The sequence below is a fragment of the Eurosta solidaginis genome, chromosome 1, assembly GCF_040869045.1.
Source record: "Eurosta solidaginis isolate ZX-2024a chromosome 1, ASM4086904v1, whole genome shotgun sequence".
NCBI classification, from domain to species: Eukaryota; Metazoa; Arthropoda; class Insecta; order Diptera; family Tephritidae; genus Eurosta; species Eurosta solidaginis.
In genome coordinates this window covers 359,972,701-359,987,740 of record NC_090319.1, presented here as the reverse complement: position 1 = coordinate 359,987,740, position 15,040 = coordinate 359,972,701, and the positions used below count along the sequence as shown (strand labels likewise).

Below are 15,040 nucleotides of genomic sequence, written 5' to 3'. Positions count from 1 at the left end.
GGCCTGTCATTAGAGATGGCCTTGAGAAATATTACACCCTTGTCCTTACAGCAACAGCGCTTTGCCGCACACTGCAAAGCTTTGTGGTACATTTTTTCTCAACATGTCACACACGGCAGATTTTGGTGTGTACTTCTTCTCAACATCCCCACTTTTTAAGCTAAATGCCTTAAGAAATATCCACCGAAGAGACTGCAAAATGGACATGGTAATTGGGTCATGAGAAAGAGCTTATAGAATTCGATATCTTGCCACTGATAGAACAACATAGATTTTTTTTTATAAATTTTTACAATAATAGGCGGGCTCACATCTACAGCGGTAGCCCTGGTGGTAACTCGTTCACACATTTATACGCATAAATACATGGAAGTGTTCGCATCAATCAATCAAAGCCATAGTGAAAACTCCTACAATCAAATATGACTTCAGGGGCGTATCTTAATGACGCGCTCTTGAACGATTACGCTTACGATTAATGATCCTGCTTAATATAATGATGCTAGTAAAAACGCAAAAAGGGGTGAATATATTTAGCTAAATGTGAAAAAATATGGTGGGTGTTAAGTGAAAATGTATATGTATTTGTGCTATCACAGCAAAGGAACGGATGTCTAATCAAATGTCTATGCATAATTAAGTATGAACAGCTGGCAGCGGTGATTTGTATGGAAAGTGAATAAAAGTGAAAGTTATAAACATACCTATAAAGGAATTATGAAACGTTGAAACCTCATATAAATGCTAAAAGAAAGCGGGAGTTAGAAAGGCAAACGGACTCGTTTTCTCAGTAATAAATCATGGTGTGGCGCGGGATTGAAGTCGCGTATTTTAGTACAAACATTTTTTTAAGGTATAGTTTAGGCTTTATTGTATAGCACTTAAGAGCTTACGAGTCATATACAAAATTAAAGCTTTGTAACAAACAGTTTTTTCTATAATTTTTTTCCTATTTGGAAATTTTTTCTTTTACAAATCCGTAGTTTTTGGCTTATAAGTTTTATAATTCTTTTTCTTATTACTTATATACAAAATTATTGTGATAAACTATCGGTATGATCCGTAAGAGAGTACCTAAACAGGTTCGAGAATAATCCTGAAACAGTCTAAAAATAATCCAGAAAAACAAGAACAAACAATGGCAAATCGCAATCGATTTCGAAATCATATCAAAATAGTTCCTTGAAATGGTCCAGAAACTATGAAAAAAACCTTTATGTTATGATCCCAAGATAATAGTCACTAAATCATCGAAATCGAATCGATCCGAATCCGAAATAATAACGAAAACAATCCCGAAATTATTTCGGAATTGTATCGAAAAAATACCGAAGTTACCTTTAAAGAATCTTTATGTAGCTCTGAAAACGGTTCAGGCTGATTCCGAAATAATCCTCAACACAGCTTTAAAATTATTTCGAAATTATCCGAAGTTTTGTTCCCAAAGCAGTACAAAAAAAATCTCCGATGTGTTATTTAAAAATATCGGAGAATGATTCCGAAACAGAGCTGAAGTGTGAGGCGCTTGGCTCAACTCACTTTTGCTTATAGGGGAATATCTATATGACTTATGCTATAGATTCCCAATTTTATACGGTTCCTTTCCGAGAAGGGGACCAGGTGTCGACCAATTCTAAAAAAAGGTTATGAATGTGCGAATTGTTGCAATTTGCTACAGGGACACATCCTTGACTGGGGTAGAAGTGTGAGTGGAAAATGGTGTGAAAGTGGTGGTGGATGGGAGATCAATGGAATTTGGGATGGACAAGTTTAAGAAGAACAAGTAAGGAAGGCTAAGTTTGGGTGTAACCGAACATTACATACTCAGCTGAGAGCTTTGGAGACAAAATAAGGGAAAATCACCATGTAGGAAAATGAACCTAGGGTAAACCTGGAATGTGTTTGTGTGACATGGGTATCAAATGGAAGGTATTAAAGAGTATTTTAAAAGGGAGTAGGCCATAGTTCTGTAGGTGGACGCCATTTCGGGATATCGCCATAAAGGTGGACCAGGGGTGACTCTAGAATGTGTGTTGTACGATATGGGTAGCAAATGAAAGGTGTTAATGAGTATTTTAAAAGGGAATGGGCCTTAGTTGTATATGTGAAGGCGTTTTCGAGATATTGACCAAAATGTGGGCCAGGGTGACCCAGAACATCATCTGTCGGGTAACGCTAATTTATTTATATATTTCATACCACGAACAGTATTCCTGCTAAGATTCCAAGGGCTTTGAATTCGCCCTCCAGAACTTTTTAATTTTCTTCTACTTAATATGGTAGGTGTCACACCCATTTTACAAAGTTTTTTCTATAGTTATATTTTGCGTCAATAAACCAATCCAGTTACCATGTTTCATCTCTTTTTTCATATTTGGTATATAATTATGGCATTTTTTTCATTTTTCGTAATATTCGATATCGAAAAAGTGGGCGTGGTCATAGTCGGATTTCGACCATTTTTTTATACCAAGATAAAGTGTGTTCAGATAAGTACGAGAACTAAGTTTATTATAGATATATCGATTTTTGCTCAAGTTACCGTGTTAACGGCCAAGCGGAAGGACAGACGGTCGACTGTGTATAAAAACTGGGCGTGGCTTCAACCGAGATCGCCCATTTTCACAGAAAACAGTTAACGTCATAAAATCTATGCCCCTACCAAATTTCAAAAGGATTGGTAAATTTTTGTTCGATTTATGGCATTAACAGTATTCTAGACGAATTAAATGGAAAAGGGCGGAGCCACGCCCATTTTGGAATTTTCTTTCAGTTTTGTATTTGGTTACACCATATCATTATTGGAGTTGAATGTTGACATAATTTACTTATATACTGTAAAGATATTAAATTTTTTGTTAAAATTTGACTTTAAAAGTGGGCGTGTTCGTAATCCGATTTTGCTAATTTTTCCTTAGCACACATATTGTAATAGGAGTAACGTTCCTGCTAAATTTCGTCATGATATCTTCAACGACTGCGAAATTACAGCTTGCAAAACTTTTAAATTACCTTCTTTTAAAAGTGGGCGGTGCCACCCCCATTGTCCAAAATTTTACTAATTTTCTATTTTGCGTCATAAGGTCAACGCACCTACCAAGTTTCATCGCTATATCCGTTTTTGGTAATGAACTATCGCACTCTTTAGGTTTTTCGAAATTTTCGATATCGAAAAAGTGGGCGTGGTTGTAGTCCGATTTCGTTCATTTTAAATAGCGATCTGAGATGAGCGCCCAGTAAACTACATACCAAATTTGATCAAGATACATCAAAATTTACTCAAGTTATCGTGTTTACGGACGGACGGACGGACATGGCTAAATGAATTTCTTTTTTCGCCCAGATCATTTTGATATATAGAAGTCTATATCTATCTCGATTAGTTTATGCCGTTACGGATTAACGTTATGCGAGCAAAGTTAATATACTGTGTGAGCTCTGCTCAACTGAGTATAAAAATGGTAGTTGATGACTTCTGGGACAAAAAAAGTGTTGTGTACCAAATTTACTTGGTCTAGGCTCAATATACCAAGGACCGTTCTCTTATAAAAAGTTTAAAATTTATTTGCCCTACAAACACAAATTTTGTTTTTTTACAAAAAATGTTTTTATCCGAAATATAAACTTTGAAGTTTGCCTGAAAAACGGCCCTAATTAAAATAATTAGTTAAAGCGATTTGTATATACGTTTCTGGATGGGAGATTTCTGAGTGGTAGAACTCTTTTCCTTTTTTTTTCCCAAAATCTCTTACGTCGCTGTCGACATCACACTGCTCACTTCAGTACAGTTGATTGGACCTCGACATAACTAACCTAGATACCAAATATGATTGGTCTAAGTTAAATGTTCTTAGAGTTATATAAATAAATGTAAGGCGCGATAAAATGCGAAGAGAGTTTAGGCCGGGCTTCTCTTCCAATTTGCTTCGTGCTCCCTTTTTTTAATTTTCCTACAAGTTGGCGGGTCGGGACCTTCATGTTTTATGCCTACTTCGAACGGCATCTGCCAGGCAGATGAGATTTCACTCAGAGCTTTTCATGGCAGAAATATACTAGAAATGCTTTCAAACACTGCTGATGGGCGACCATTTTAGAAAAACTTTCTTCTAATTGAAAAAAAGCTTGTTTCTTCAATATTGACGTTGCTTTGCCGGTGGCGTGAAGCCGGTATTTTTGGTGTAATAGGCGGAACCCGCAACCATCACACCACGGCGGCCTCTTATAGTTATGGCGATCTAAAAAAATGAATCCTTAGGGGATTAGGATAATAGAATTAAAGTTCTGATGTTTAAAACATAATTAAAAAGTTACTGTTCCCAAGTATTTGAGAGGCATCACTGCTTTATTGAGGGAAAAAAGTAGCCAATTAATGATTTCAGACCTTTGACTATCTGTACACCAAATATCAACTAGATATATTCAGCCATTCTTAGTCAAAAAGCTGATAAAAATATAACTGTCAGGGGCTTTAGGGCCCTTCCAACAAAAAAGAACAAAAAAAAGCGTAGAACCTTCCAGGCTATTACAAAGACATAGCGACATACTGGCATCTAAACTTTGACATTTATAATATAACCCAGATAATTTTTATAAAAATCAGTCTGACGTTGTTCACTCGCAGCTGTTCTTGGCATGCCTCTGAAATAATAAATTTATATAATATAATATGAGTTTTAATAATCAGCGCCGCAGCGGCTGAAGCCACATGTCTGCTAAAATAATTGCCATCACAAACAGAAATTGTGTGAGTTATTATTATTTTTTTTTTTTTTTTGTTTTGGTTTTGTTTACAATCGTTTTTCAATTTAATTTTTTGCATCATTATAGAAAACTTAACTTCTTTATGCAGTATTATATTTAAATTTTCCGCTTTTTGTATCATATTCGTATTTATTTATACACTTTATAGTATTTTATTGCGCTTGCTACTACAATTTTTGCTTAATGCTATTTATGTTTATTTTACCGACAACTTTTAATAAATATAGTCTACCTTGAGGCGCATAACCATTTTAAATATTCTGCATAAAAGTATTTACTACTTTTATAATTTTGAAAATTTAACGCAAAAATGATTCGAGTTTGAAGAAAATAAGGAGCTAGGAGCTTATGTTAGCAAGACATTTAACGAATACCTCAAGCTGCGTATTCATTTTTATCTCTTCAATTCCTTTTTTTTCGTATTTTAGCTTCGGTCTTGTGGGGCACTGCAGATAGAATTTGCTACCATTTTCTTCCTGCTGTATTTATTTTATTGCATTCTTTTTGTTTTATATCTTTGGAAGCGAGCGCTACTATCACATTTTACTATCCACAGTTTCATATTAGCTTTTTACAAAGTGGAACATTTTCTTCGTTCGTCTGCATTTTGTTTTATAGCTATTTGTCTGTTTTTGCAGCAGCGGAAGTGGCAGTTTTCTAGTGTTCCCTTTTGTTTAAGTTCACAGGTAGCTTCAGCGTTGCTGTTGTAGGAAATTTCATACAAGCAACTATCGTGGTAATAAGAAGAACTACAACCGCATTGCTTTGTGCTTCGTCAAGACATCACCGTTGTTTGCAGCTATTTTAAGAGGGCTTTTATTTAAGTTTGGTGCTGCTATGCTTTCTAGCGGCTTCCTAACTATTAGATGTGGGTGGGATAGAAGAATTTCTCACGTTGTGTGCAAGTCACGCACTGGAACATTAATGTTCACTTAAGCAAATTGCGGCCATGTGTACGTAGATACATAGATACCTGCAACCTAAGGGCTCCACACGCATTACTGTGTATGTATGTGTTCTTATTTTTGTATCTATATAAGGTCCTCCAATACTATCAGAACACCATGGCCTCATCATGAGGAGTTCAAAATGTTTGGAAGCCATTCCGGCTGTCATTTGATCAATTCAGGCGAGTGGTACTTCAAAAGAGAATATGTCGATTATAATATGTTGGAAGTTAATTATTTGTTAAAAGATATTGAAAATTAAGTTTCAAGGCTAAAGATTGGGTTGGCTTGTGCTGGTTGACGACCTCTTGAAATCCATGCACCAGCTGTACATATATGTCAAAATATTGTTCTCTATTTTTGGACACATTTCGATTAGTGCTTCTTGGTAGGTATCTGTAGAGTTGGTGTTTATAAGGCCCATGAGCGTTAGTTTTCGAAAGGCAGTGTTTTATAAATAAAACATAAAAATCGGCATTGCCTCGCGGAGTGATCTGTACATGTTTGATATGAAAATCATTTTGAAAAAGTCGCAAAACATTTATATGATAAGCACGATGTTTTATTAAAAAACCAATCAATTATACCCAAACATATCCGCATTTACTAGAAGACGGGTACCGTTTCGTATACGTAACATTTCTTTTTACTTCAGAAATTTTATTTTTTTTATTTTTTTGGTGAGTACGAAAGAAACAAAATTTTGTTCACAAAGGAATTTATCAGTTTGACCCCACTTATACATGCAAGAAAGTGCGAAATTTTGATACTTTGTATCATTGTAACCCTTTTTTATATCAGCCCCTATCTTTCCAGGCTTAATGTACCTTATAATAACAACATTTCTAACAACTTTCATGGTACTGGCGATATAAAATTTTTTCCGAATGGAAAAACTATACATAAAAAAATAAAAATTATACAAGGCGCGATTACCACCGAGGAGATTTACGCCATACTTCTCTTTTACTTTGAGTAGTGCTCCTTTTTTTTGTTCTTAAGTCTCCGCTGTTTGTGAGGTTTTCTGCGCTCACGGTATGTTATTCATAAAGTCCAATAAGACAGAGCTGGGGATAGACCCCAAGTGCAGCTCAATATTTTCTTGTATGACTACAGGACCGCTAAAGCGTTTTTCCTACGATAATAATCATTGAGCTTTGAAGACAATAGTCTAAATGTGAAAGTATGGTCGTTTGTCGTTTGACTAAATTACGGTAGAACGAGATTAGGGAGGTCTAAGATCGACAGGCTGATAGAAAATAGGCTTGAAAGAGCTATTCTAGGAACAGTTAATTTCTAACAAACTTTGCGACCTATTCACTCCAGAATGGCTGTGCGGTCTTGAAAAATATTTGGTACACATATAGCCAATAATCCAAAGGCATCTACTTGCTATGCTTTTTTTTCGAAAATTGGGGAGGGGTCCTACACACCCTGAGAATAGTCTTTTTAAATAATAATTTTAATTGTTAAAACTGCAAATATATTGACCGATTTAATGATATGAGAGTATATGAGGAATAAACAATTATAGAAAAGGCGGACAGTATGCTCCCCACCCCCCCTTGGGAGTATTTTATTCAATTCTTATAACTCTAATACTTTTTGAGGTAGGTCAATAATATTTGGTATCCAAAGTCATTTTGATAAAGGTCTATTCAGTTGTGGAAAGATGAGTAGTGTCACACTCCTCTCTCTGTATTCTAAGTAAAGGCTAGTACCAACATAATGGGTCCTTATTGTCGTCGTGTTATAGAGAGAGTGTGCTTTCCTCCCTTAGCGAATGCTACAGGTTAAAGTTAACAAACGGCGAGGGTTTTTCTAAATGTTGACGCCCTTCGGCAGCGATGTTTTTTCCGCAAAAATGCATCTGCCTTTGGACATAAATTACATAAAACATGCATTTCCGTTATTTTGGAGGCAAATTCGGAAAACAGCAAATCGCAAGTTAAAAGAAAAGCCCGGACCTAATTTCTTCGGGCCATATCATTGTTGTTAATTGATCCTTTCCGTCCAGTTTCAGTTTTGTCAAAATCAGTATTTTATTTGGGCCGCAAACGAAGAATGGGTAGAAATGTTCAAAAAAATTATTCTTCATAAAAATTTACTTTATGTATGTACGGCCGCCGTGGTGTGATGGTAGCGTGCTCCGCCTACCACACCGTATGCCCTGGGTTCACACCCCGGGTAAGGCAACACCAACATTTTAGAAATAAGGTTTTTCAATTAGAAGAACATTTTTCTAAGCGGGGTCGCCCCTCGGCAGTGTTTGGCAATCGCTTCGAGTGTATTTCTGCTAAGAAAAACTCTCAGTGAAAACTCATCTGCCTGGCAGATGCCGTTCGGAGTCGGCATAAAATATGTAGGTCCCGTCCGGACAATATGTAGGGAAAATCAAGAGGAGCACGACGCAAATTGGAAGAGAAGCTCGGCCTTAGATCTTTTCGGAGGTTATCGCGCCTTACATTTATTTATTTTTTTTATGTACATATATACCTCGAAACAACATATTTCTCTCCACAATGTAAAATTATTCAAAGGTCTTTCATTCAAAGATGGAAAATTCCGAGTTGTGATAATTTTTGTTATGTTTTAATATGCTGTTTTAAGTTATGTTATGCTGTGCTACGCTAAGTTGTGTAAGGTGTATTTTTACCTCCAAAGAAATGCCCATAAAATCGTCTTTATCCAACGACCCCTATAATTTTTTTTTAATACAACAACAACCAGCTTTAACAGCATGCGCATTTACTAAGTGCGAAATATGCTTGTTAAGTACAAAAGTCTGCCTGCAAGCATCTACATACATATTACTGCAGTTTTAACTGCTGCTATGCAATGGCTACAGTCGGCTGCAAAGATTAAGGCAGTCAACTACTTTGTTAAATAGCAAACTAGTTTTTGAATCATCGTTTTTTGTTCTTCCTGCTCACTCTATCTTAAGTAACCATTGCAATTTCTTACACATTTTTTTCTAACTTTGCGCAATTTTCACATTCACTTACACACATTTTTTTCTTTTACTAAATATTCTCTTTTTGGTTTTTTTTGTCTTGCAGGTTGGCAAGGAATGTAACTTGGTTGTAGTGCAACGTACTCCGGATATCTGCAAATTCCTTGGACTAGCAATACCAGCGGCGAATGGCAATGGTGACAGTAGCAATATTAAACCAACAATAGCAACAAAAATAGCACTAAAAACTAACACAACCTCAGCTAGTAGCGCAACAAAAGCATCGCCGACTGGAGGCAACGTTAACAACAACAACAATAACAGCATTAATAGTGGCGGCAAGCATCCTGCCGAGCAAACGAGCTCCATTGGAGGTAAATTAACTTTGTTGTGCAAGCACGAGCCAAAGAGGTTATACCTTTTCGATTATGTACCATACTTCTTGCGTTTTTTCAATTCCATTTTAATCTATTTTAGCCACAGTAAATTTGAAATTTTGTAATTTTCCAATTTCTTTACTATATCCAATCTTTGTATGTTTGTATTTTTGCACGGATGGTTGCTCTACATGTCCATTTGCCTCACAGTTATATTGGCCGCGTTATTATCATTGACATGCCTAGCTGCCTGTGTGGGTATATTTGCCTCTTCGCCCGCACGCCGTAATAGTGTGAGAAGGTTGTTTAGACGCAGCAGCTCGGCTGTGCGTTACTCGAGGGTAAGTTAATCAAATTTAAAGAAGGGTTATTTTAGTACGTATGAAGGAGGGCAAAGCGAAATCGGATATAATCTAACTATCTTAATTTGAATTTAATTTTAAATTGAGTTTTTATTCTGAGTTTTGAGTTTTGACTTTTAGATTATGACTCTTATTTTGCAATTAAGTGTTTTGAATTTATTGGCTTTCAATTTTAAATTTTAGATCTTTAATATAAAACTTAAACTGATGAAGTTTTGAGTAGTGATCTTTGCATTTTGAAATTTGAACTGTCGGTGCTAAAGTTTTGATACCACATTTTAAATATTGAGGTCGTATTTGAAGTTTAAATTTATGAAAATCACATTGCTATTTTTTTAATTTTGTAACTACAAAACGAATTTCATATTTTGAATTTTAAGTTTTGTATTGTGAATTATGAAATTAATATTTCAACATCTTTTTTCAGTTTTACTTCAAAAAGTTTTAATTGAAGTTTGAAAAATTTTAATTCAAGTTCGGAAAACTGCAATTGAAGCCGCAATTTGTAATCAAAGTTCCAAAATCTACAACTGAAGTTCAGAAAATTCTAATTATATTACAGAATTTTCATTTTTGATTCACAAATAAAAATCCTTAGTTACGGCTACAACTTTCGGAACTTCACTTGATAATTCTGAACTTCAGTTAAAAATTCTCAGCTTCACGTGCAGCTTTCTAAACTAGTTCTAACCTCAGACAGAGGTTTAATGAAACAGTTAGTTAAGTTTTCTTCATTAGACCCCTAATTGAAATCAATCTTCCACAAAAAATACAAATTCTTAAGGACAAAACAGCTTTTTTTATACTCAGCTGAGCAGAGCTCACAAAGTATATTAACCTTGTTCGCATAACGGTAATCCGTAACGGCATAAACTAATCGAGATAGATATAGACTTCTATATATCAAAATTATCTGGGCGAAAAAAAAATTCATTTAGCCATGTCCGTTCGTCCGCAAACACGATAACTTTAGTAAATTTTGAGGTATCTTGATGAAATTTGGTATGTAGGTTTCTGGGCGCTCATCTCAGATCGCTATTTAAAATGAGCGAAATCGGACTACAACCAAGCCACTTTTTCGATACCGGAGATTTCGAAAAACCGAAAAAGTGCGATAATTCATTACCAAAGACGGCTAAAGCGATGAAACTTGGTAGGTGGAATATGGTATGACGCGAAATAGAAAATAAGTAAAATTTTGGACAATGGGCTTGGCACCGCCCACTTTTAAAAGAAGGTAATTTAAGAGTTTTGCAAGCTGTAATTTGGCAGTCGTTGAACATATCATGATGAAATTTGACAAGCACGTTACTACTATTACTATATGTGTGCTAAATAAAAATTAGCAAAATCGGATGACGAACACGCCCACTTTAAAAAATTTATTTGTAAAGTAAAATTTTAACAAAAACTTTAATATCTTTACAGTATATAAGTAAATTATGTCAACGTTCAACTCCAGTAATGATATGGTGCAACAAAATGCAAAAATAAAAGAAAATTTCAAAATGGGCGTGGCTCCGCCCTTTTACATTTAATTTGTCTAGGACACTTTTAATGCCATAAATCGAACAAAAATTTACCAATTCTTGTGAAATTTGGTAGGGGCATAGATTCTATGACGATAACTGTTCTCCGTGAAAATGGGCGAAATCGGTCAAAGCCACGCCCAGTTTTTATACACAGTCGACCGTCTGTCCTTCCGCTCGGCCTTTAACACGATAACTTGAGCAAAAATCGATATATCTTTATTAAACTTAGTTCACGTATTTATCTGAACTAACTTTATCTTGGTGTAAAAAATGGCCGAAATCCGACTATGACCACGCCCACTTTTTCGATATCGAAAATGATGAAACAAGAGATCAAACATGATCTGTATGAAATTGCTATAAAACTGAAAATAATAGTTTCCAATGTGAATGTATGTAATATACACCAGCGTGTAAAAATTGCTGCCAAATAATTTAAAATTGTATCAGTTATTTTGTCCTTTAATTTACCTATTTCCGAGGACTTAAAAAAACTAAAAAAGTTTTTAAGAATAAACATTTTGCTTAAAATCTATTTTGAGCGCAAAAACACATCAGATTGCAAAACCGCATACTCCAAAAGTTTTATGCAAACTTTTCAAACATTTCCTAAAATTCGAAATAAAATATTTGGAAATTCCTATAATACTCTTTTGAAAATTCTAAAATTTTTCAAAAACGTTTTCTAAATTGTTCTACATAGTTTTTGTCACACAGCTCATTAAAGTTTCTTGAATTAACAAAATTAGATTTCATGTGTAGTTTTTGTTTTCAATTTGCGATTTCGAATTTATTCGAAAATGAAATTTGCCAACATATTTTATCTGATACAATACATTAACTTAATTCTCTTTTAATTAAGGCTTAATAATTTATATTATTTTTATATAAAATTTATTTTATAGTTTTTCTATGTTAAGTATTGAGTTTTATGTTCAAATTTGGTAATGCCGACGTTTAAATATAAAACTTCATTCTATGTATGTAAGTCCTAAGTTTCCTGAGTTATGAAATTTTATTATTGTGTTTTAACATACATTTATTTCGAAAATGATTTTGATTGCAAATGAGCATAGAGCTTGATTTTTATGTTTTGAATATTGAATTTCAACTCATGAAATTAAATTTCAAAATCTAGATTCAAATTGAGTTTTTCCAATTTTTCCGTAAAAAATTTTGAAATTCTAAGTTTTTCGAAATTGATCTACATAGTTTTCGTTTTTTAATTTAAAATTTCGAACCTTTTGGTTTTCCTAATTGAGTACAAATCAAGTCGAATTCACCACCGAGTGTTGTTATCCTAACAGCTTATTCCTTCTTCTTGATTATTTTCCATACGACGCCTTGTACAACAATAAGTAAAATATTCGAAATAAATTAAAATTTTCTTTTGATTTGACATTCTTTTGCAAGGCGAATTGGTTGAATTCGCTTTGCCATCACCATGTATAGATTGGCCTTGGTACAAAGCTAACAATGCTGACGTTTCCTTATAAAATTATAAGTTCTGTATATTTATTTTTCCAGTTTTGTATTGTCAACATTTTTTATTCATTAGTTTGACTGGGTATTGCTTACAATACTTTTTTTTTTTTTTTACTAGCGCTATTTGGCCGTTGTCGGCTAAGTAGAAACGAAGTTTTCTTTTATCCTTCTACGCGTTTTAGTACATTTTGTACCTTCCTCAAGGAGATCTGTTTTTGTTATATCTATAATAAAATAAAATAGTTAAATATAAAATCTTTTATTATCGATGTAAATTTTTTTGCATATACATTGAAGTGGAATTTTATTGCAGTAAAACTGAAAACTTTGCGTTTCTTGGTTTGAAATTGAAATTCAATTTATGACGTTTGAGCTTTCGGAACGAACTTTAGTATCTCCAACTTTAAATTTAAGGCTCCCAATAGGAGTGAAGAGGCGACCTTTTTCGCGTTTTAAGGGTTTTGTCTAACCAACTTTTTTTGTGTTTGAAACATTTTTTTTTAAATTTGAATCTTGAATATGTAATTGGTATTTCGATATATTCGTAATTTTTCTGTTGCGAGCTTAAGTTTTATTGAAAGTTATTAGGTTTCCTTATACATATATAAAACCACTATTTTTAATAATTTTTTATATATTTGTTTAGGTGCAATCTGCCGAGGAGGCCAATCTTTTATTAGAACCAAATGGAGAATTCAATGAGAGCGATGATGATATGTTGCTTTAAATTTGGAATTGAACAAAAACAAGAACAAAAACAAAAAATTGAGACAATATGAAGGAACTCAACAAAAATATGAACAATTTTTCTGGAGAAAACAACACTAAATATTTCTAAACTTTTATACAAAATAATGCAACTAATGATCTAAAATTTTAAATGCGAACTTTTTTTTTGCCATGAAAACCTCAAAAGATAAGAAAATATAAAACATTAACAAAATAAACAAACACCAAAGATGAATGTTAAATAATGTAAAAAATATTAAATATTGAGGAAAGTTAACTGAAGAAAGGCAGTCTGTGTTAGGTAAAACAAAAGCAAATTAGAACTTCTCAAAGTATTTTTTATAAAAATAAAGTATTTTTGCTAGATATAATAATGATCAAAGAAAATGTGTAAATGTATGTTTTTAATGTAAAACAGAACATCAAGTGAAGTATATTTTTAAAATTCCTAATGACAAAAACTTTGCAAAAGCATATTAGTATTTATTGTCATAAATATTATTGAGCCGCCAAGTTTTAAAATTGAACTGAATAGTGACAAGTGAATGTAAGCAACTGTTCAAATGAATAAAAATATAATACAAATAGTATATGGATTATCTCATTTAAGTTTATTCTATTTACTAACTCATATTTGCGTAAAGTCGTTTAGACGCATAAAAGTATGCAGCTTTAATTGTGATTGCAACGCACACACTTTTCAATGCAAATGTGTGTTGTATTTGTATTTAAAAAAAAAAAAACACAATACTTAGCTACGCATTAATATATCTACATATATCTATACATATTATCTACTATTAATTTTAGATTTACGTAAAAAGTGGGTTCTAAGTACTTAATATTTGAAATATCTCAATTTAATAAAACTTTTATGAACATTAAAATGAAATAATTTGAATCAAGCGATGTATAACTACTCTCAATAAATGGATTTCTGTATAATATTGTGACGAATATTAGCAACACTAAGGGATACTATCATCTCTAAGCCGTTACTGAGCAGTGACTTGTATGCACATAAACAAATCAATCATTATGCCTACACATATGTCCATACAAGCAGCGGAGAGAAACGCACAAACACATGCATATATCTGAGATACTCCCAAAAGTAGGCAATCATCGGTGGAAGTATCATTCACATATACACGCGCATGTGGCTATGCGAGAAGCTATAATCGTGCATCTGTAGTTATAGCTGGTGAGTTTATAGCTGGCAAACATGTAATAAATTCTAGAAACGCCTAGAAGTATGCCGACGAGGAAACAGAAGAGTATAAAAGCAACATCAACTGAGGCATGGGCAATCAGTTTGATTTAAGCAAGCTATTGGTTGTGAAGTATTAGTGTTATTGTGAAGTACTTTAATAAAGGCCATTTTGCATTATTGAATATTGGAGTTATTTATGCAACAGTTAAGCGATACGAACGTTAGCAGAAGATTTGGAATAAGCGGAATTTCAGTAAATTCGTTACTATATTATTATGATTAATTTTGTTCGTTTTATAACAAAAGCAAATAACGGTGCAGCAATCGCTTAATTTCGTTCTTCCGTTTGGTCAACAAACAAATTCTGGGAACACAATGGACACATTCGATCTATCTGAGGTCTTCATTGACCGGAAAGTAGGCTTAACGTAGTATTATAATGGAAAGAGACTGACCATTTTGGATTGATGGATGCGCTTTTGAACGCAGTATTAGAACTGAACAGCATCCTGTAACCTATAGGTAAGTAACTGTCTCTTCCTAAGATGAATATCTATATAGGAGGCTGGAATACGTAGTGACGTACCAACGGTAAAAGTGCTCCACACTTAACGCCAAAAAAAAAAGTTAACAATATCTCCTGAGACCCTTTATGCCAACATAAATAATTTAGGGAAACCA

The 15,040-nt window shown here is 33.7% G+C and overlaps 1 protein-coding gene and 1 long non-coding RNA gene across 2 annotated transcripts in view; one reads left to right on the top strand and one right to left on the bottom strand.

Moving 5' to 3' along the window:
* The window catches only part of Lerp (lysosomal enzyme receptor protein), a 311,988-nt gene extending 297,543 nt beyond the window's left edge, over positions 1-14,445 (top strand). The window contains exons 15-17 of the mRNA XM_067762778.1: positions 8,768-9,035; positions 9,249-9,379; positions 13,064-14,445. Of these exons, the coding sequence (XP_067618879.1) occupies positions 8,768-9,035; positions 9,249-9,379; positions 13,064-13,144 (480 nt within the window). The 3' untranslated portion in view covers positions 13,145-14,445. The remainder of the gene's footprint in view (positions 1-8,767; positions 9,036-9,248; positions 9,380-13,063) is intronic.
* LOC137238133 (uncharacterized) overlaps positions 1-15,040 on the bottom strand; it is a 480,771-nt gene that overhangs the window by 16,046 nt on the left and 449,685 nt on the right. The window lies entirely within an intron of this gene.